The 23,140-nt window shown below is 47.2% G+C and overlaps 1 protein-coding gene across 1 annotated transcript; it reads right to left on the bottom strand.

Annotated features, from left to right (window-relative positions):
• Nucleotides 1-4,693: 4,693 nt before the first annotated feature.
• NELFB (negative elongation factor complex member B) lies at nucleotides 4,694-21,116 on the bottom strand. The gene is made up of 13 exons (XM_058159107.1): nucleotides 20,927-21,116; nucleotides 18,729-18,892; nucleotides 18,544-18,643; nucleotides 15,108-15,338; nucleotides 13,171-13,356; nucleotides 12,319-12,431; nucleotides 11,479-11,581; nucleotides 9,592-9,687; nucleotides 8,990-9,132; nucleotides 7,838-7,944; nucleotides 7,439-7,580; nucleotides 6,221-6,329; nucleotides 4,694-5,354 (listed from the first exon to the last, which is right to left on the bottom strand). Exons 1-13 carry the CDS (start codon nucleotides 21,026-21,028, stop codon nucleotides 5,214-5,216), a joined length of 1,737 nt encoding a protein of 578 aa, XP_058015090.1. The 5' UTR covers nucleotides 21,029-21,116; the 3' UTR covers nucleotides 4,694-5,213.
• Nucleotides 21,117-23,140: the final 2,024 nt, after the last annotated feature.

Here is a 23,140-nt window from a genome sequence, read left to right as displayed (position 1 = left end):
GTGATAAAACATCTGCAAGAAAACCACCAAGCTCAGAAGTCACGAAGGAGCCCTCAACTTCTGGTACGTTCTTTTTTACACTGGTGACTTCAAAAAGCATGCGACCCAAATCCTGCCTTCGTTTAGGACGACTAGCAGCTTTCTTTCTTGCAATCATTTCCCCCCCTCTCCCCATCCCTCTTTCGCACCCAGGGGAAACGCCACCCCAGATGCCAACTGCCCGGTCGGTAGCGACTTCTTGAGAAGAAATCCGACCCAGGCGCTGAGAAGCCTGACCTACAAGATCAACAAACTCGTCCTGGTGAACGAAAACGAGCTCGCACCTGCTCGGAACACCCCTTCCGTCCCAACGGTGAACTCTTACTTCCCTCACCTGCAACATCACCCCGTCTCTGAAAAAACGGGGCCCTTAACCGAAGCGTTCCAGAGATCGAAGCGCCATTCGGCAAAGAGGGAAGACCGGGTCGAGCAGCAGCCGCCCGCGGAGGCGTGGAGCAAACTCAGGGGGTTCCCTGCCCCTTTGAGGAACTCCCCCAGGTTGAGGCCTGTGTCGGCCAAGGAACACCACGAGAAAGCTACGGATCAGATGCTGGCCAGGAAAAGAAACCCGAACGTGAAGCTGGCCGGGAAAGGAAAGGGGGACCTCAACAGGCCCAGGGTGGATACGGAGGGTATCCCTCAAACCAAGAGCGCCATCATCATCCCGACCGTCAGCCAGTATCTCTCCAATGAAAACCTAAACACCAAAGGCGCTCCCTTGGGGTGGAAAACCGCGACCCAGTTCCTAGCCGAGAAAAGTATGCCCGAGGGGATTCCAATAAACGGTCCCCAGGGAGAACTGGGATCAAGTTCCTTTTCGCCGGCCTCCGGCACCAGCCCGAAGGACAAAACCTTCAATACGGGTGCCAATGAACCGGATCGAGCCGAGCCAGAGAGAGATGTCAAAGTTGGGGACACCAGAGACCTCGGACCTGGACCCGATGTGACGGAATGACACCATCCTTCCCCCCCCAAAAAAGGAAGTGTTTATTCTGCAACGCTATTTTTTTAAAAAAAAAAAGGGGGGGGGAAGAAAGAATTGGCTCTTTTATCTTTCCTGGTGATGCATGCTAAGGGGAAAAAAAGAAGCTACTTTCCCACGGGCAAGCAGAGGGCTCCCGTTTGGAAAAAATGCCTTCCCTATGGAGTTTTAAAACCCGGAGTACCTCAGCTCTGGAGGTTTGCTGGTTGGAGAAGACTGTAGCAGAGGACACTGGGTTGCTTAAAAAAAAAAAAGGAGGGGGGGGAAGAAACGAGAGGGGGGGGGAAATTGCTGATAATAGCTTCTTTTGCTGGAAATTAAGACTCTTGGGTGGACTTTAGGACTCTCCCTGCACATAAGGGCTCTCCAGAGTCTCTTCGGGTTCCGTTTGGGCTTGGTTTGGAGACATTAAAGCTTTCAGCATCCTGAAGCTGATCTCGTTTCTGTCTTTGTCTTTGCAAACTTTGGGAAGCCTTCTTGGTCCTTATTGCCAACATAATCCGGGAAGAACGGAAGCGTCTTAAAGAATTCAAACGTGTCCCGAATGTGCTTTTTCAGGGGGCAACTGGACTTTCTTCTTGTTGTTGTTTTTCTTTTGAAGACATTTCACTTCTCATCCAAGAAGCTTCTTCAGCTCTGACTGGATGGCAGGGAATGGAAGGGTTTATATTCCTTGCAGACAGCTGGTCATTTGCATCCTTTTTGGAGGGTCGTTGAGGCCACTTGGAGGTTTATTTCTGTCCTCAGGGTATTGTGACTCAGGTCCCAGTAGGTAGCAGGAAACTCAAGTCAGTGTAAAAACAAACAAACTTGATTCGAACAGCTGAGAATTAATTCATTCTCAGCGTAGTTCAACTAAATTAAAGCAAATTCCTCCCAACACAAATTCCTCAGTCCTATCGCAAATCTTGGTCCAATTAGGCAAACTGCCAAAGGTCTTTCTTGGCAAAAGTTCAGAAGACACCGATACAAAATAAATGCAAGAAGATGAAGCTATCAACATTGTTTTCCAGCAAACCCCAAACACCGTTGCTGGTCTTTTAAGCCTTATGGGAGGGGCCAATCATCTCTTGGCCCTCCTCCTGAGTCGTCCTATTTGCTTGAGCTGCTCTTGCCTTCTGGCAGTTCTTCTCATGCGTGCATTAGGAACAGGCTCCTCCTGTTCCTCTGCCTCATTACTGTCAACTTCTGGAGGCTCTGGAGTCCGCACCTCACTCCCCGATGGCCCTGGTCCCACCTCTGCCTCCGACGCAGAGTCCTCATCCGGGCCTTCCCCAGCCTCCAAGACTGGCCCATGCTCTTCCTCAGCCTCATCGCTGTCCTACTCCGTTGCCAGCTCCGCAGGCTGCTGGCGGACCACAACACGGGGTCACCTGAATGGTGCTCCTGGTTCCTGTAGCCTGCAATTTTCCCCTCTGGAAATCCATTCCGACTCCCACACCAAAAGGATGCAAATGAACCAACTGTCTGCAAGGAATAGAAATCCTTCCATTCCCCACCATCAGGTCGGAGCTGAAGAAGCTTCTCGGATGAGAAGAGAAACGTCTTCAAAAGTAAAACAAAAAAACAATCAAAAACCCAACAAATTTTGAGTTGCCTCCTGAAAAAAGAAAAAACACCTTTGGGACAACCGTGACCTGTATGGCTGAGAATCTCCACAGATGACAAACATGGTTTCTCTTGGGCCCTGACAACCATTTTTTTTTTGTGGGGGTGTGTGTGCACAGCAAGGCTTCCGAGTTGATCCGCATAACACGCAAGGCTGTGTGCGTGAGGAGGAGAAGGCGCAATTTGTAACAGAATGACAAGACTTGGAAGGGACCTTGGGAGGTCCTCTAATCCAGCCCCCTGCTCAAGCAGGAGAACCTGTAACAGTGATGGCAAACCTTTTCGGCACCAAGCGCCCGAACCGGAATGTCTGTGCATGTCCATGTGCCAGAGCACCGGAAACCCGAGGATCAACCGGCGCACGTGCCTGTTTTTTGGCAGTTTTTTTTGGGCTGTTTTAAGGTTGGTTTTTTTCGGGGGCTGTTTTTTCGCCGTTTTAGGGCTATTTTTCATGCCAAAAACAGCCTGGAAAATGCCCTGACAAATGGTCTGAAAAACAGCCCCCAAACGGCCTAGAAACAGCCTGGAAAACGGCCCGGAAAACGGCCCAAAAAACAGCCCCCCAAAGGCCCCCAAACAGCCCAGAAAACAGCCCAAAAAATGGCCAGAAAAACAGCCCCCAAAAGGCCCAGAAAACAGCCCAGAAAAACGGCCTGAAAACAGCCCAGAAAACAACCCAGAAAACGGCCTGAAAACAGCCCAAAAAATGGCCAGAAAAACAGCCCCCAAAAGGCCCAGAAAACAGCCCAGAAAAACGGCCTGAAAACAGCCTGAAAAATGGCCTGAAAACAGCCCAGAAAACAGCCCAAAATGGTCTGAAAACAGCCCCAAAGGCCCAAAACAGCCCAGAAGGCCCAGAAAACAACCCGGAAAAACAGCCTGGAAACCGCCCAAAAATGATCTGAAAAACAGCTCCCAAAAGGCCCAGAAAACAGCCTGAAAAATGGCCCGAAAAACAGCCCCCAAAAGGCTCAGAAAACAGCCTGGAAAACAGCCCGAAAAAAGCCCAGAAACTACCTGGAAAATGGCCTGAAAAACAGTCCCAAAAGGCCCAAAAGCAGCCTGGAAAACAGCCCAGAAAACAACCCGGAAAAACAGCCTAAAAACAGCCCAAAAATGGTCTGAAAAACAGCTTCCAAAAGGCCCAGAAAACAGCCTGAAAAATGGCCCGAAAAACAGCCCCCAGAAGGCCCAGAAAACAGCCTGGAAAACAGCCTGAAAAAAGCCGAGAAACAGCCTGGAAAATGGCCTAAAAACAGCCCCCAAAGGCCCCAAAACAGCCTGGAAAATGGCCCGAAAAATGGCCCGAAAAACAGCCCCCCCAAAGGCCCCAAAACAGCTTGGAAAATGACCTGAAAACAGCCCAGAAAACAACCCGGAAACACAGCCTGAAAACCGCCCAAAAATGCTCCAAAAAACAGCTCCCAAAAGGCCCAGAAAACAGCCTGAAAAATGGCCCGAAAAACAGCCCCCAAAAGGCCCAGAAAACCACCTGGAAAACAGCCCGAAAAAAGCCCAGAAAAAACCTGGAAAATGGACTGAAAAACAGCCCCAAAAGGCCCAAAAACAGCCTGGAAAACAGCCCAGAAAACAACCCGGAAAAACAGCCTAAAAACAGCCCAAAAATGGTCTGAAAAACAGCTTCCAAAAGGCCCAGAAAACAGCCTGGAAAACAGCCCGAAAAAAGCCCAGAAACAGCCTGGAAAATGGCCTGAAAACAGCCCAGAAAACAACCCAGAAAAACAGCCTGAAAACAACCCCCAAAAGGCCCAGAAACAGCCTGAAAAATGGCCTGGTTTTTGGAAATTTTCAGGCCATTTTCCGGCACCCACAAAGACCAGTTGGTACCAGAAACCAGATGAGGAGCTGGCAACAGTGCGTGTGCCCACAGAGAGGGCCCGCATGCCATAGATCCGCCATCACAGACCTATAACTTTCAGACAAATGGTTGTCCAATCTCTTCTTAAATACCTCCAAGTGATCCAGTTATGGGGAGTAAATCAACTACAAAAAAATAAAAAAAAAAAAGGGGGTGGGAGGAGAAACCAAATGTCAAACTAGAGGCAGGGCTTGGAAAGTTTATTTTTCCTACACTAGGGGGGGAAAAAAGGGACGAACAAATTATTCCCAACTTTTATCATTCCTTTAGTGCTTTTCCTACACACACATTTTTTTAAATTTTTTTTACAAAAATAACACCTGGATTTAAACTTGCCCTGCCCCTTCCAGGGCTATTATCCAGAACACTCTAAATCCGGGATCCCCCAACCGTGGCAATTTGAAAACTTGTGGGCTTCAACCGGCTTGGCTGAGGATATTCTGGGAGTTGGAAGTCCACAAAAGTTTTAAAAGTCGCCATGGTTGGAGAGACCCCCTGCCCTAAATGATTTTCCCCTTCAAAAAACATCGCGCCCCCCCCCCACAACAACCTTACTCTTAATTGTGCAGGCCCCCATTTCTAGGGAGGCACCCAAACCATGAGATGAGACGCTGACCGGGCATCTGAGAAGCTTCGTTCAAGGTCAGCCAGGTGCCCCACCTTTGTGCCCAGAAGGAATGAGGGGAGGGGAGTCGGGTGGGCTATCTATGGTGGAACAGGGGTAGAAGATACTGTTGGGAGGGGTAAATCCATCGGTGGTGCCTCGGCTTCTGGCACAGGGCTGGCTTTGCGGACTTCCAGTTTCTCGCCCAGCTGGTTGAAAAGCTCTTTCACCGCTTCGCTGCTCTGCGCCAAGGAGAAGATTTTAAAACATGGTAAATGGCTGTCCTGGAGATACAGCTAGTCTTCAAATCGTGACCAAGACCGAGCCCCAAATTCCTGGGGTTGAGCTAGATTGTCGTTAAAGGGAGTTCTGCCTCATTTACACACTGTAAGTCGCCCTGAGTCTTCAGAGAAGGGCGGGATATAAATGTAAAAAAAATAAAAAATTACGACCTTTCTTGCTGCAGTCGTTAAGTAAATCGCTGCCGTTGTTAAGTTAGTAACTCGGTCGTTAACCAAATCGGGCTCCCCCCCCCCCCGATTTTGCTCGTCAGAAGGTCCCAAAAGGGGAATCCCATCACTGTTCTGACTTAAGTTCCCCAAGAGCATGAAGCAGACTCTCTTTTTATTAAGTTACTGTGAATTCTTCTCATTCACATCCAGCAAAGTCTTTCCAGGGAGAATTTTACAGATGCAGACCTTGTCTGGCTTGGAGAGCTGCCAGGCCGATATCTTCAAAACTTGGCACGAAATCTTGGAGAGTCACGAACCAATTAAGCGAACTAATTGCCTCCTGCAAACTCCACTCCCCTTTCGCTCCTCTTTTATTCCCTCTGGGAGGGGCCATTCATCGTCCAACTGTGGCCTTACTCCTGAGTCGACCCTTGTTCTTTAGCTGTTCCCTTTGTCTGGCAGCTCTGTGCATGCACACACTGAGAACAGGCTCCGGCTGTTCTTCTGCCCCACTGATGTCCAACTCCAACGGTTAGGTCTCCACCCCACCACCTCCCTACCGAAAAACCCTCTGTCCCCGGCGGAACTCTTGCATGGAAGATGTAGAGAATTGTTTCTTCGCCCTACCTCCCCACCCCCTGCCCGCACTCCTCTACCTGCTTGGTGGGTTCCAAGGACTTCTGCAGCGACTCCAACTTGGCGGGGACCACTTTGTGATGGAGGTGAAGCAGCATCCTCAGCAGGTGCCGGTGGACGTTGTCCTTCCTGGGACAGGGTTGAAACAAGACCTGTTGGTGGCCCAGTTTGGAAGCCCAGCAGCTTCTCCCAATCGGTACCTCTAATTACCTGCTTCAGAATGAGTGGCAACCCTTCCCTCCCCTCTCTTTTTTCATTCCTTCTTCTTTTCCTTCTCCCTTTTCACTCTTCCCTTCCTTCTCTTCCCTTTTCCCTTCCCTTCCCTCCCCTTTTCATTCTTCCCTCTTTTTCCTTCTCTTTGTCGTGTCCCACTCCTCCGCTGACGGCCGGGTCAGGGAAATCCAAATCAGGTGTGCCTCTGCAGCTCTGCCAAAGTCCTAGCAAAGTTCTCAAGGCAGGCAGGAGACCAGAAAGTGATTTCAGCAAGATAAGATAGACTTTGCCTGACTCAGAGAATGCCAGAAAGCAGATCCTTTATATAGGCCATGGGGTGTGGCTCCATGACTCAGCACTTATCCCGCCTGCCCTCCCTTCCTTCTGTTGACGCTGCTTCTCAATTCTCCTGAAGCGAGGGTCACCCAGTCTGCAGCTGTTGGTAATTGACCTTCCTCAGGCTCACATGCTGTGGGGAGGAGGGGTCTAGTTGCTCCGCTTGCCTGGGCATGGAGCCAGGGCTGGGGCTGAGGCGCTTCTTCTTCCTCAGCCTGTCTGGGCATGGAGCCAGGGCTGGGGCCGGGAGGCATGCTAGGACATTCCTCAGTGTTCGGAAGCAGATAAGAAGGCCCCGGCTGCGGGGAAAGCGGACGAGGCACAACACTCTTCCCTTTTCCCTTCCCTCCCTTTTTTGTTCTTCCCTTCCTTCTTTTTCCTTCTCTTCCATTTTTTTTCCTCCTTTCCCTCTTATTTCCTTTCTTTTTCCTTCTCTTCCCTTCCGCCTTTTTCTCCCTTCTCTTCCCTTCCTTCCCTTTTCCCTTCCTACTTCTCTTTTCCTTTTTTCTTCCGTCTTTTTCCTTCTCTTTCCTTCCCCTCTCCTTTCCTTCCCCCCCCCCCACTTTCTCTTCCCTTCCTTCTCTTTTTCTATCTCTTCCCTTCCCCTCGCTTCCCGAGGGAGGAAGCATAGAATCTAAGCACAAGAAACACTTCCGCTGTCACCTCCTGGGAAAGGAGGTGAGGGTTACCTGGGGCAGGCAGTCAGGAAGAAGCGGTCGAAAAGGACAGCACAGAAATCGTCTTGCCCAAATTCGTCGGCCAGCAAGGTGAGGTTGCCGGTGAACAGGTGCAGGAAAATGTCGCCAAAGGCCAGGTCGTTGAAGGTCTCTGCTGCAAAAGGCCCAGAGAGATACTTAGGGTGACTTTGAGAAGGGGGGAGGAGGAGAGAGAACCACTTTCTCCCACCCTCTTTCTAAAGAGAGGAGGAGAGAGAGAAGGGGGATGGTTCTACCATGTCTTCACTGCAGTTTTTGTTTTTATTTTGGTCTTAAAGTCTTGCGATTTCTTCCTGACTTGAAGAGCCACCACTGCAAGGAGGACTCTCGGCTTTTTCACCGAGATGAAGACACGGGACAAGCGGGACTTACTCAGGGTGGGGACCAAGCGAAGCAGGGCGTTCTTGTTCCTTTGCTTGGTGATGTGAAGCACGTAGTAGAGGCCGATCTCACAGGCGAGCCGCTGCTCTTGTAGAAACCTGGGACGCGCGCAAAAAGAAAGAGGTTTGGCTGCTGTGAAATTTTTTGTTCACTCATTCCCTTGCTCATTCATTTATTCATTTTCTACAATGCCTTTATTACTTTAATAAATATCTCAAGGATATCCAACACACCTTCCTTCTCCTACATTTCCCATAATAACATCCTTGTGAGGTGGGTTGGGGGTGAGAGAAAGGGGCTGGCCCAAAGTCACCCAGCTGGATTTCATGCCTAAGGCGGAACTAGAATTCAGAGTCTCCTGGTGATTGGTCCAAAGTCACCCAGCTGGCTTTCATGACTGAGGTGGTACTAGAACTCACCATCTCCTGGTGATTGGGCCAAAGTCACCCAGCTAGCTTTCATGCCTAAGGTGGAACTAGAATTCACAGGATCCTGGTGATTGGTCCAAAGTCACCCAGCTAGCTTTCATGACTGAGATGGTACTAGAACTCACCATCTCCTGGTGATTGGCCCAATGTCACCCAGCTGGCTTTCATGCCTAAGATGGAATTAGAATTCACAGGATCCTGGTGATTGGTCCAAAGTCACCCAGCTAGCTTTCATGCCTAAGGCGGAACTAGAATTCACAGGCTCCTGTTGATTGGCCCGAAGTCACCCAGCTGGCTTTCATGCCTAAGGCGGAACTAGAATCGTGTCTCCTGGTGATTGGTCCCAAGTCACCCAGCTAGGTTTCATGACTGAGGTGGTACTACAACTCACCGTCTCCTGGTGATTGGCCCAAAGTCACCCAGCCGGTTTTCATGCCTAAGGCGGGACTAGAACTCACTGTCTCCTGCTTTCTAGCCAGGTGCCTTACCACTTTCATCTTCCCCTTAAGGATTTTATTTTTGTAACTCACAATTCTCAGCGAGACCTGGTGGGTGAACAGCAGCCTTGCTTATTAACAACAAACGTTCTGTTGCTGTCAAGAAGTCGAGGACTACCTACGTTTTGGCTTCGGTCTCTGAAACCCACCTTCTTCAGCCCTGCCGACCAAGAAGGTTTGGACTGATGGGCAAAGGCTCCCGAGCTGAAACGACTTACTTTGGAAACGTCTCAGGGATGGCGCTGGGGTAAGATGCTGGCGCTTTCTCTTCCGCGGGCAGCTTCTGATCCACAGTGAAAGTGTAGTCGTCCACCACGAAGGCCATCAGCATGGGCAGAAATTTGGTGATCAAATCCACTTCCTGGAGATACAGAAAGGCAGCGGAGGAGGTTCATCTAATGTTATCCTTAACTGCTAGCGAGAATCGGACCTTCAAGACCATAAGCCAGAGGTCCCCAACCCCTACCAGGCCGCAGCCCTGTTTGAAACCAGGCCACCGGGAATTGGGGATGGGCGCATGCATGAAGCTCCACTCTCGTTGAAACCCAGGCTTCCCCAGCAGCACGAAGCTGAGTCCTCATCCCAATAAACCCCTTTTATTTAATTTACGGTGAATTCCTCTCCAGCAAACTCTTTCCTCTCCTACAGCCTTGCAAGATAGTTCACTATTACCAACTTTTATCAGGCTTGGAAAGTGGCCAGGCCGATATCTTTCAGACGCCAAGAATGTAGAAATGAACTAATTGTCTCCTGCAAACTCCACAGCTGGAAAGGTTATGGACCACTGCCATAAGCCATAATGTTCAAGCTGACTCCTTACCAGTTTGGGTTCTTTGAAGATCTGGCTGTCGATCACATCCCAAGCTCCTTGTCCCAGGGAGAGCATCCTCAGAAGTAACAAGAGCTCTGGGCTTTCCTGAAAATTCAACAACATGAAGCATGGAAGCAGCCCCGAGTGAATTCTCCTGACGCTAAAATCTGCATCCGTCGGCATCCGCAACTAACCCCGATGATTGCCAAAATGCGCTCCGTGACATCACCATAGACAGCTCTCCGGATCTGTCGCTCGTCTCTCCTGCTCCATCACCATCCTAGTGAACCCAGTGGCTTGCCAGTAGATCGTGAGAAATGCTAAACCCCTCCTGTTTGTCCCCCACATTCTGAGCTGTGGCACCACTGGTCTCTTCTAGCACTTCTTTTGAGGATCTGGCAATGGCCATTAGAATCCATTTTCTACCCAGGGTGTGTGTGTGGAGATGTCCCTTCAGTTATGTTTAGGAGACCCGTCTCTGAGCTTTCCCTCCATCAGGAAATGTAGAGTTCGGCTCTCATATCTTATTTTATTTATTATTTATTTATTTATTAAATTAAATCTTCATTGCAAAACCCCACGTGCCCGTTGCAAATCCATTTCACTTCCTTGAACAACCATTTGTCTGGGGTGGAATAAGATCTCCTGCCTTGGGCAGGGGGCTTGGACTAGAAGAGGAGGGAAGTAAGTAGCGGGATACCACAAGGTTCCGTCTTAGGCCTAGGACCCTTCAATATCTTCATAAAGGACTTAGATGAGGGAATAGAAGGGGAATTTATCAAATTTGCAGATGATACTAAGCTGGCAGGCATAGCCAACACCCTAGAAGATAGGCTCAAGATCCAGATGGATCTTGACAGATTTGAACGCTGGGCCCTATCTGACAAAATGAAATTCAATGTACAGAAAAGTAAAGTCTTACCCTTAGGTAAGAAAAACCAAAAGTAGAAGAAAGACTGGGTGAAACCAGGCTTAACAGCAGTAACTGTGAGAGGGATCTTGGAGTCTTAGTTAAATTAGGGGACTGGAGGCTAAAACATATGAAGAACGGTTGCAGGAACTGGGTATGTCTAGTTTAATGAAAAGAAGGACCAGGGGAGACATGATAGCAGTCTTTCAATATCTCAGGGGTTGCCACAAAGAAGAGGGAGTCAAGCTATTATCCAAAGCACCTGAGGGTAGAACAAGAAGCTATGGGTAAAAACTAATCAAGGAGAGAAGCAACTTAGAACTCAGGAGAAATTTCCTGACAGTTAGAACAATTAACCAGTGGAACAACTTGCTTGCAGAAGTTGTGAATGCTCCAACACTGGAAATTTTTAAGAAAATGTTGGATAACCATTTGTCTGAAATGGTGTAGGGTTTCCTGCCTGGGCAGGGGGTTGGACTAGAAGACCTCCAAGGTCCCTTCCAACTCTGTTATTATGTTATGTTAAATATGAGCCAGCGGTGTGCTGCAGCAGCCAAAAAAGCCAATGCAATCCTAAATTGCATTAACAGAGGGATACAATCAAGATCAAGGGAGGCACTAATACCACTCTATAAAGCCTTACTAAGGCTACACCTAGAATACGGCATTCAGTTTGGGTCACCACAAAACTATAAAAAAGATATTGAGACTCTAGAAAGAGTGCAGAGAAGAGCAACCAGGATGATTTAGGGGACTGGAGGCTAAAACATATGATGAATGGTTGCAGGAACAATCAACCAATGCAACAGAAGTTGCCTTCGGAAGTTGTGGGAGCTTCATCACTGGAAGCTTTCAAGAAGAGATTGGACTGCCATTTGTCAGAAATAATGTAGGGTCTCCTGCTTGGGCAGGGGTGGTAGAATGACCTCTGGAGGTCCCTTCCAGCTCTAGGATTCGATGATTCTAACGGTCCATCCCTAACTTACCCTGGGTAACACTTCCTGACCAATCAGCTCCTGCAAATTCCGGATGGTACTCAAAGCCAAGGTGTTAATGGCAAACGGATCGCACAGGATCATCGACAGGTCCCTAGGGAAGGTGAGAAGAAACAGAAGCACACCCATTGCACCTTTGCGGCAACCTACAGGTACTCAACTTACAAAGCACAACTGAGCTCAAAATTTATGTTGAGAAGTCGTTAAGTGTGAAAAACGGCCAAAAGTCCCCGTTGTAACTTTGCAAGGTCACTCAATGAAAGGTGTACACCTTCCCCATATGACTGTATGACTGTAATTTTGTTGCTTGTATCCTTACGATTTATATTGATTGTTTCCCTATGACTATCATTAAGTGTTGAAACTTATAATTCTTGATGAACATATCTTGTGTTTTTATGTACACTGAGAGCATATGCACCAAACACAAATTCTTTGTGTGTCCAATCACACTTATCCAATAAAGAATTCTATTCTATTCTATTCTATTCTATTCTATTCTATTCTATTCTATTCTATTCTATTCCTATTCCTATTCCTATTCTATTTCTATTCTATTCTGTTTTATGTCATTCCAATTGGCTAGAATAAAGATATATACAGACTAGGAATGTAAGGGGATTTGGGGTTTATTTAGACATCCGTGCCTACATAGAAACGTCCAATACCAAATCCAGGCAGTTTAGAACAAAGCCCCCAAAAAAGACACACAGCAGCAAATTCCACACTGCTGACGCATCATGTTTTGTGAATGGTTTTAACTCTAGGAATTTTTTATTTTTTTTTGCGGCAGGAAAAGCCCAACCTGCCTCCAGATACATCGGCACTTACCCCAAGACTTGCTCTTGGCCTTTTTTCACTCCGTCGAGGAAACCCTGCAACTCTCGTGCCCGCTTGTTGTCGACGAACTTTTCCCGAATGCAAGCATCGAGGCACCAAGTGAACTGCAAAGGGAGGAAAGAAATATATATTTTTAAAAAATGTTTTTTTGACATAAGTGTGTGAACCAGGAGGAGAGGCTGACCTGCGACTGAAAAACGCAGACCACCTGGAAAGGGAAGTTCTAGCGGTCTAGTGGTGAGGTTAGAAAGCTGGAGGTGGTGAGTTCTAGTTCTCCCTTAGGCATCAAAGCCGGTTGGATGACTTCGGGCCAATCACCAGGAGACGGTGAGTTCTAGTCCCGCCTTAATCATGAAAGTTGGCTGGACGACTTAGGGTCAACTACCAGGAGACAGTAAATTCTAGTTCTGCCTTAGGCATGAAAGCCAGCTGGGTGACTTTGGGCCAATCACCAGGAGACGGTGAGTTCTAGTCCCACCTTAGGCATGGAAAGCCAGTGGGGTGACTTAGGATGAGCCCCACTCTTTTCTCTCAGACCAACCCACCTCACCTCACAGGATTTTTGTTGAATGGAAAATAGGAGGCGGAATTTGTGTTGGATATGTCGGCCTCCTGGGGTCCTTTGTAAAAATAAGAAAGGCGGGATAAGTAAAAATTAGACAATAAGGTTGATTTTCAATGGGAATGGCCTGTTTTCAGGCCACAGCAGTCTTACTTAGTTTGGACGGGGAAGATCTGGGATGCGGAACAAGGTTTCTCTCAGCCGGGATGTTTTGATGGCAAGAAAACTCTATGGCTGCAGAAGGGTTGGAGGGCTACAACCGCCGTTTCTCGGGTTTGTACCTTGTGGCAGGGGTCCACCGTGCAGATCTCGCTGATGTCCAGATCGTGGAGGGACATCAGGAGCTCCGCCCTTAACGTGCAATAATGGACATTGCGCGTCCGAAGGAAGAGCGTCCGGAGGAACTGGAGGACCATGTCGTACAGCTTCACGTTCTTCCCGATCATCTGGGTCAGCTTCTGAACCACCTGGTCCCAAAGACAGAGCAAGGTTCGGCGTGTGTGTGTGTGTGGGGGGGGGTCGAGGACAATTCGCCGCAGCCAAATCGCCGCGGCCAACCCCAGCATGGCCCAACTCACTGTGGCCAACTCTGCCACGAGACAACTCGCCGTGCCCGGCTGTGGGACAATTCGCCGAGGAAAATTCCACGCAGCGTAACTCAGTGCGATGTTATCCGCCGCTGTTTCTTTGAGATGTTTTCCCATTGACAAAAATAGAAGATGTAGAGCAATAGCACTTAAGACTTACAGACCGCTTCACAGTTGCTTTTACAGCCCTCTCTAAGCGGTTTGCAGAGTCAGCCTCTTGTCTCCCCGACAATCTGGGATCCTCATTTTTACCCACCTCGGAAGGATGGAAGGCTGAGTCAACCTTGAGCCCATCAGGATCAAACTTCTATCAGTGGGCAGAGTTAGCCTGCAATACTGCATTCTAACCACTGAGAAGGAAGGAAGGAAGGAAGGAAGGAAGGAAGGAAGGAAGGAAGGGCAATAGCACTTAGACTTGTATACCGCTTCATAGTGCTTTACAGCCCTCTCCAAGCGGTTTACAGAATCAGCTTCTTGCCGCCCAACAATCTGGGATCCTCATTTTACCCACCTCGGAAGGACGGGAGGCTGAGTCAACCTTGAGCCTGGTGAGATTCGAACTGCAAAACTACAGGCAGCCGGCAGTCAGCAGAAGTTGCCTACAGTACTGCTCTCTAACCACTGCGCCACCGTGGCTCAGGTGGATCAAAGTAACAATGGGGGTGGGGAGATAACCGTACTTTGGTTACCTCCCGTGGAATTTTCTGCGGCGAGCTGTCCTGTGGCAAGTGGACAGTGAAGAATCACGGAACTTCCTAGTTCGACAATATACAAAGGCCAAATAGTTCTTCATCCATGCTGTGCACTAATCATATGGCCCAGCAGAGGTGGTATTCGGCTGGTTCAGATGAACCGGTAGTGGCTCATAACCCATCCGCTGTGCCGTCCTATTTAGCCACGTTTTCTAAGCCGCATGCATGCGTGCAAGCCGCGCACACAAGCAAAGCCCATGCTGTCGTGTCCCCCTCCCCCTCCGACGGCCAGGTCTGGGAAGTCTGTATCAAGCGTGGCCACGAAGCCTCTGCAGCTTTGCCAAATTCCTTTCAGATTTCTCAGGCAGGCAGGAATCCAAGGTGTGACTTCAGCGAACCAGATGAGATTTTGCTTGACTCAAATTGCTTGACTCAAGCTGGTCCTTTATATATGCCATGGGGTGTGGCTCCATGACTCAGCACTTATCCAGGCCTGCCCCTCCCTTCCTTTTGCTGACGTCGCCTCTCAATTCTCCGGAAGCGGGGATCCGTCCACTGTGAACTCCCTTCCTCCTGATCTGCTGCCGGCAATTCTAGCACGCAGCTGACTTCGTGCTCACACGCTGTGGGAGTGAGGTTTGTTTGTTCATTCCTGACATTCTGTCCGGGCATGGTGCCAGGGCTGGGGGCTGGAGGCAAGCCAGGCCGTTCCTCTTCATTATCAGACTCTGAATCGGATAGCAGGAGATGGGAGGGGCCCGGCTGAGGAGAGGAGGGCGGGCGAGGCACAACACATGCGCGGAAGGCCATACACATGCGCGGAAGGCACGCATGGGTGTTTTTGGTGCACGGCGAACCGGTGGTAAAATTTTGTGAAACCCACCCCTGTGGCCCAACTGCCTACAATAACCGTGCTGGATCCTCCTTCTTGGTGCTTACCTCTCCCTGCCGCCTCATCTTAGGGGAAGGACTGAAGAAGTTCTGCAACACCGAGAGGTCATTACTGAATAAAGCGTTTTCCTTCTCCAGAATGTACTGCTTCAACAACGGGGAAACCTCGTCTCCAAACAGAGCCTGGTTATCTTGCCAGATCTGGCGTTTCACTTCCACAGCGCAGGCTTTATACAGGTCCTTGTCGGCCATCACGAGTTTCAACTTCTTTTCGGGAACCTTGGATTCAATGGAATATATATATATATATATGGACTGCAAGGTGAACAAACAAGTCAGTCCTAGAGGAGATCAACCCTGACTGCTCTTTAGAAGGCCAGATCCTGAAGATGAAACTCAAATACTTTGGCCACCTGATGAGAAGGAAGGATTGGAGAAGAGCCTAATGCTGGGAACGATGGAGGGTAAAAGAAGAAGGGAACGGCAGAGAAGGAGGTGGCTGGATAGAGTCACTGAAGCAGTCGGTGTGAGCTTAAATGGACTCCAGAGGATGGTAGAGGACAGGAAGGCCTGGAGGAACGTTGTCCATGGGGTCGCGATGGGTCGGACACAACTTCACAACTAACAACAAATATATATATATATATATGTTTTCTGAGGTTTTCGCGGGTGTTTGTATGTAGGTCTTTGGTTATTCGGGTTTTGTCCCGTGTAGTCTAGTTTCTTGAAAACAAGGACTAGGGGAGACATGATAGCAGCCTTCCAATATCTCAGGGGTTGCCCCAAAGAAGAGGGAGTCAAACTATTCTCCAAAGCACCTGAGGGTAGAACAAGAAGCAATGGGTGGAAACTAATCAAAGAGAAGAATTAAGGAGGAATTTCCTGACGGTTAGAACAATTAATAAGTGGAACGACTTGCCTCCAGAAGTTGCGAATGCTCCAACACTGGAAATTTTTAAGAAGATGTTGGATAACCATTTGTCTGAAGTGGTGTAGGGTTTTCTGCCTGGGCAGGGGGTTGGACTAGAAGACCTCCAAGGTCCCACCTCTGTTGTTGTTGTTGTTATTTTCTTTTCTACACTTTTCTCTTCCCACTTCCCTCCCCTATTTTTGCTACGATTTGCTTTCGCATTTTTGTATTTCATAAACTAACAAAAAGGATAGAACGTGGGAACCTGGGTTCGAACCTGTCGTCAGGAGCCAAATGCAAAAGGAGGGTCTCGGTCTGTACTGAATGTTTTTTTCTAATGCTACTTCTCCTAGAGTGTTCTAGTTCTTGCACTGCTATATTTCTATATCTGGACTGCCTAGTTAAGCATCGTTTGGATGCTATGTCTTAGGGTGTTTTCGCAACACCGTGTTGTTCAGGACTCTAGGATCACTCATCCCCTGCCCCAACAAGCACCATTTCAAAAACAACAACAACAAGCCAGTTCCAAGAGTAGATATTGGGCTGATTTCTCTCCCATTGTTCCAAGCCATGTTCTTTTAAAAAACATGGGTGTTATTTTTTTTTTTTGTTTGTTTACATTTATACCCCGCCCTTCTCCGAAGACTCAGGGCGGCTTACAGTGTATAAGGCAATAGTCTCATTCTATTTGTATATTTTTACAAAGTCAACTTATTGCCCCCCCCAACAATCTGGGTCCTCATTTTACCTACCTTATAAAGGATGGAAGGCTGAGTCAACCTTGGGCCGGGCTCGAACCTGCAGTAATTGCAGGCTACTGTGTTCTTAATAACAGGCTTTACCAGCGTGAGCTAAACCGGCCCTTATTATTGCACAGTTCCTGCATGGTTTAGTTCTCCTAACCCATGAAGCCCAGTTAATGGCTCGCTTCTGACAACACTGAAAGACACTGGCTGCCTGTGGTCTTTCGGGTGTACTTTAAGTTTCTGGTTACTACCTTTAAAGCGCTCCATGGCTCAGGGCCTGGGTACTTACAGTACCGCCTACTGTTGCCTCACGCCTCCCACCGACCCATACGCTTACACAGAGAGGGACTTCTCAGGGTGCCGTCCGCCAAGCAATGTCGGCTGGCGGCCCCCAGAGGAAGATCCTTCTCTGTGGGGGCTCCTACCCTCTGGAACGAACTTCCCCCTGGCTTGCGCCAATTGCCTGACCTTCGGGCCTTTCGCCGCGAGCTGAAAACGTATTTATTTACTCGCGCGGGGCTGGCTTAAATTTTAAATTTTTTAAATTCTAAATTTTTAGATGAATTTTAAGGGTTTTTAAATTTTAAATGTTTTTAAATTTCGGCCAATTATATAATAAGTTTTTTAATTTTGTTTTAATTGTACATTGTTATTGTTTTTATTCTGGCTGTAAACCGCCCTGAGTCCTTCGGGAGAAGGGTGGTATAAAAATCTAATAAATAATAATAATAATAACAAAAACAACAACAACAACATGCCAAATTAAAACTAAGCCAAGTCAAAAATGGACACAGTATGCAAACCTCACCATTTTCTAGGCTCTGCAACGAAGAGCTTGATAAAACTGTTTTCTAAAGCTAGAGAGGAACAGAGAGACTGGAGTCCCGTAGCCCACTCTTCCCTGTCAAGACCCTTAACCAAAAGAGGTGCGCAATCTGTAAAGATGTTGACACAGGGCGAGTTTGAGTCAAGCAAACGTAATTCACAATGTCGGTCCTTCTTGGTGTTAGAATGCAGCCAGTTAAAGAAGGAAGGAAGGAATACCTTGTATGCAAAATACCTCCTCTGGCCCGGATAGCACTTAGACATGATGTCCTGAATAAAGGGAGGTTTTAAACAAAAGAAATTGACTTCTACATAAAGGGAAGGAAGGAAGGAAGGAAGGAAGGAAGGAAGGAAGGAAGGAAGGAAGGAAGGAAGGAAGGAAGGAAGGAAGGAAGGAAGGAAAAAAGATGGAGCAATGGAGGAAAGAAAAAAAGGACGGAGAGAGGAAGGGAGGGAAGGAGGTAGGAAGGGACAGAGGAAAGAGGAGAAAGGAAAGGAAGGAAAAAAAAGGAGGGAGAGAGGAGAGAGAGAGGGAAGGAACCAGGGGGGGAGTGAAGGAAGGAGGAGGAGGAAAGGAGAGACAGAAGGAAGAAAGCAGGAAGGGAGGGAAGGAGAAAAGATGGGCGAGGGGAAAGAAAGAAGAAGGAAGGAAAGAGGAAGGGAGGGAAGAAGGGAGGGAGGGAGGGACAGAGGAAAGAGGAGTAAGGAAAGGAAGGAGAAAAAAGGAGGGAGGGAGGGAGAAGAGAGAGAGGGAAGGAAGCAGGGAGGGAGTGAAGGAAGGAGGAGGAGGAAAGGAGGGAGGGAGGGAGGGAGGGAAGGAAGGAAGGAAGGAAGGAAGGAAGGAAGGAAGGAAGGAAGGAAGGAAGGAAGGAAAGAAAGAAGGCAGGCAGGCAGGCAGTCACAGGACTTCCTAAAAATGATCCTGAATAAACAAACCACGGATCATCCTTTTACTATACCCAGGTGGCATCCATATTCAACACTGATTTTCTTAAGTTTCTACCTTGGGCAAATGTTTCATGACGCACATCACCACTGGCTGGATGGACGGCATTTTTACCAGGGGGAAGCTCTTCTCCAGGAGATCTTCCAGCTTTTTGTACCTGGGAGAAGGAAGGAGAAGCCAGAGGTCCGTTTTTTAACCCAATGGGCAGATAGATCCCGTCTATGGTGGTCCACCCGACTTACCTTTCTTCGGCCTTTCCTTCCAAGGCGATAGCCGAGACCCTCTCCAGAAGCTTCTCACGCAGCTCATCGAACACCGACTGGTGGAACTCCAGCCTAGGGGTGCCATGGAGGTCCAGGAAAGGGAGGGCGGACTGAAGCGAGGGCAACAAGATGCCGTTTTCTGTCTGTCAACACGACACATGTGGGATTCAAACAGATTAAAGGTAAAGGTAAAGGTTCCCCTCGCACATATGTGCTAGTTGTGGCCGACTCTAGGGGGCGGTGCTCATCTCTCTTTCAAAGCCGAAGAGCCAGCACTGTCCGAAGACGTCTCCGTGGTCATGTGGCCGGCATGACTCAACGCCAAAGGCGCACGGAACACTGTTCCCTTCCCACCAAAGGTGGTCCCTGTTTTTCTACTTGCATTTTTTTAAGTGCTTTCGAACTGCTAGGTTGGCAGAAGTTAGGACAAGTAACGGAAGCTCACCCCATTAAGTGGCGCTAGGGTTTCGAACTGCCGAACTGCCGACCTTTCGATCGACAAGCTCAACGTCCTAGCCCCTGAGCCACCGCATCCCCTGAATGTTGACAGACACGACAGAATGTGTCGTGTCTGTCAACACGACACATGTGGGATTCAAACAGATTAGGAGCAGGTAATTCGTACATTTCTCACCCACCATGACACCACAATGGGCGTTAACAGTGGAAAAACGGTCCTAAGTCACATTCTTCATTGTAACTTTAATCAGTAAATGAACTGTTGTAGGTTAAGGACTACCTCTATTTATTAATAATTGGGGGCAGAGGGGAGGGGAGAAAAGAGGAAGACAGTTCCAACATCTGGAGGCCATAAACAGACTAAAACCCATCCTAGATTTTCAGGCTGGGAAAGCCTGTCTTGGCCAGCCTGTTAGCCCCCTTGCACCAGATGCAGTGTGTGTAAATGCATGAGTGTGTTTACAGCTGAATGTGTGGCTTGCAACAGAGCCAGAGAGATTTTAAGGAGCAATTCATCAGAAAGAAAGGAAGGAAGGAAGGAAGGAAGGAAGGAAGGAAGGAAGGAAGGAAGGAAGGAAGGAAGGAAGTAGGTATAGATAGCTAGATAAGATTGATTGATTGACTGATTGGAGGGAAGGTGGAAAGGAGGGAGAGAGATAGAAGGAGACAAAGATGGAAAAAGAAAGGAGGAGGAGGAAATGGAAGTAAGAGAGATGGAAAAGAAATGGAAGGAAGGAGGATATAGATAGACAGACAGGAGGGAGGGAGGATAGGAGACAGATGGAAAAAGGAAGGAAGAAGGAAGGTGCAGATAGCTAGATTGATTGATTGATTGATTGACTGATTGGAGGAAGGTGGAAGGAGGGAGAGATAGAAGGAGACAAAGATGGAAAAGAAGAAGGGAGGGAGGGAGGAAAAGGAAGGAAAAGAGATGGAAAAAGAAATGGAAGGAAGGAGGATATAGACAGACAGGAGGGAGGGAGATAGAAGGAGACAGAGATGGAAAAAGGGAAGGAAGGAAGGTGTAGATAGCTAGATTGATTGATTAACTGTTTGGAGGGAAGGTGGGAGGGAGAGAGATAGAAGGAGACAAAGATGGAAAAACGAAGATGGGAGGGAGGGAGATGGAAGTAGAGAGAGATGGAAAAAGATGGAAGGAAGGAAAAGAGATAGATAGATAGATCTAGATACAGATGATAGAGGGAGAGAGAGAAAGATAGAGAGAAAGACAGACAAATAAATAAATATGGATTGATACACAAGACTATAGAAATAGAGATGAATATAGATACTGGTAGATACATAAAAGATAGACAAGATAGATAGATTAGATAGATAGATGATAGAGAAAAATATATATAGATACATAAAAATAGAGATAAATAAACAGATATGGATAGATACATAAGATATAGAAATAGATTTAAATATGGATACCGGTAGATACATAAAGATAGAAAAGAGATAAGATAGATAGGAGGGAGGGAGGGAGATAAAAGGAGACAGAGATGGAAAAAAGGAAGGAAAGAAGGAAGAAGGAAGGAAGGAAGGAAGGGACCAAGGCATCTTCCCTCCAGGACTTGCGTGCTTTTTTGCACCCGCGTGGAACTACCGTGCTAAGAGCAACCCACCCCCCACCCCTCCCCAGCGTTTGCAAGCCGTGGGAAGGTGGGAGAAGCCTCAAGAGGGAAAGTTGCAAGCTAATCCTCCCCTCCCACCTGGAACTGCTCGATGGCCTTCAGGGGCTCCATGCAATTGGTCAGCGTCTCCTTCAAATCCTCCCCGTTGGCCACGCCGAGCTCTTGCAAGCCGGCGAACATGATTGCCGAGGCTCCGCAGCCCGCGCGGGGTCCTCCCGCCCCGTAACGGCTGCGGTGCCACGGCGAAAGGCGCCCCCCAGCTGCCGTCGGTCCGTCGCTTTTAAGGCGTCCCGCCGGGAAACCGCGCCCGGGGCGTAAAAGGTTCCGCTTCGATTCCGACAAATAAACCTAAAATGAAGCAAAACGCCCCAAAAATGATTATTGGGGGGAAATGGCATCGGCTTCGTCGGAAGGTTTCGCCCCGAGTCTGGTCAAGCATTTCAAATCAACTTAAAATATTTTTAAATATTTAAATATTTAAAATATCAACTCTAAATATTTTTAAATCTTTTATGTACACTTGAGAGCATCTGCACCAAGACAAATTCCTTGTGTGTCCAATCACACTTGGCCAATAAAGAATTCTATTCTATTCTATTCTATTCTATTCTATTCTATTCTATTCTATTCTATTCTATTCTATTCTATTCTATTCTATTCTATTCTATTCTATTCTATTCTATTCTATTCTATTCTATTCTATTCTATTCTATTCTATTCTATTCTATTCTATTCTATTCTATTCTATTCTATTCTATTCTATTCTATTCTATTCTATTCTATTCTATTCTATTCTATTCTATTCTATTCTATTCTATTCTATTCTATTCTATTCTATTCTATTCTATTCTATTCTATTCTATTCTATTCTATTCTATTCTATTCTATTCTATTCTATTCTATTCTATTCTATTCTATTCTATTCTATTCTATTCTATTCTATTCTATTCTATTCTATTCTATTCTATTCTATTCTATTCTATTCTATTCTATTCTATTCTATTCTATTCTATTCTATTCTATTCTATTCTATTCTATTCTATTCTATTCTATTCTATTCTATTCTATTCTATTCTATTCTATTCTATTCTATTCTATTCTATTCTATTCTATTCTATTCTATTCTATTCTATTCTATTCTATTCTATTCTATTCTATTCTATTCTATTCTATTCTATTCTATTCTATTCTATTCTATTCTATTCTATTCTATTCTATTCTATTCTATTCTATTCTATTCTATTCTATTCTATTCTATTCTATTCTATTCTATTCTATTCTATTCTATTCTATTCTATTCTATTCTATTCTATTCTATTCTATTCTATTCTATTCTATTCTATTCTATTCTATTCTATTCTATTCTATTCTATTCTATTCTATTAAAGGTAAAGGTAAAGGTTCCCCTCGCACATATGTGCTAGTTGTGGCCGACTCTAGGGGGCGGTGCTCATCTCTCTTTCAAAGCCGAAGAGCCAGCACTGTCCGAAGACGTCTCCGTGGTCATGTGGCCGGCATGATTCAACGCCAAAGGCGCATGGAACGCTGTTCCCTTCCCACCAAAGGTGGTCCCTGTTTTTCTACTTGCATTTTTTTAAATGCTTTCGGACTGCTAGGTTGGCAGAAGTTAGGACAAGTAACGGAAGCTCACCCCGTTTAGTGGCACTAGGGTTTCGAACTGCCGAACTGCCGACCTTTCGATCGACAAGCTCAACGTCCTAGCCCCTGAGCCACCGCATCCCCTGAATGTTGACAGACACGACAGAATGTGTCGTGTCTGTCAACACGACACGTGTGGGATTCAAACAGATTAGGAGCAGGTAATTCGTACATTTCTCATCCACCATGACACCACAACGGGCGTTAACAGTGGAAAAACGGTCCTAAGTCACATTCTTCATTGTAACTTTAATCAGTAAATGAACTGTTGTAGGTTAAGGACTACCTCTATTTATTTATTAATAATTGGGAGCAGAGGGGAGGGGAGAAAAGAGGAAGACAGTTCCAACATCTGGAGGCCATAAACAGACTAAAACCCATCCTAGATTTTCAGGCTGGGAAAGCCTGTCTTGGCCAGCCTGTTAGCCCCCTTGCACCAAATGCAGTGTGCGTAAATGCATGAGTGCGTTTACAGCTGAATGTGTGGCTTGCAACAGAGCCAGAGAGATTTTAAGGAGCAATTCATCAGAAAGAAAGAAAGAAAGGAAGGAAGGAAGGAAGGAAGGAGGTATAGATAGCTAGATAAGATTGATTGATTGATTGATTGATTGATTGACTGATTGGAGGGAAGGT

This window comes from Ahaetulla prasina, chromosome 16 (genome assembly GCF_028640845.1).
Source record: "Ahaetulla prasina isolate Xishuangbanna chromosome 16, ASM2864084v1, whole genome shotgun sequence".
NCBI lineage: Eukaryota > Metazoa > Chordata > Lepidosauria > Squamata > Colubridae > Ahaetulla > Ahaetulla prasina.
The sequence above is the reverse complement of the archived record's forward strand: the minus strand, read 5'-3'. Positions and strand labels throughout refer to the sequence as shown.

Bases quoted from the DNA above. Each gene is read 5' to 3' on its own strand.
- NELFB (XM_058159107.1), bottom strand. From the start codon at position 21,028: ATGTTCGCCGGCTTGCAAGAGCTCGGCGTGGCCAACGGGGAGGATTTG. The intron at 11,582-12,318 runs GTAAGTGCCGAT...CACCTTCCCTAG, and splicing joins GGCCAAGAGCAAGTCTTGGG to GGACCTGTCGATGATCCTGT. The intron at 5,355-6,220 runs GTAGAGGAGTGC...TCCTTGGCGCAG, and splicing joins CCTTGGAACCCACCAAGCAG to AGCAGCGAAGCGGTGAAAGA.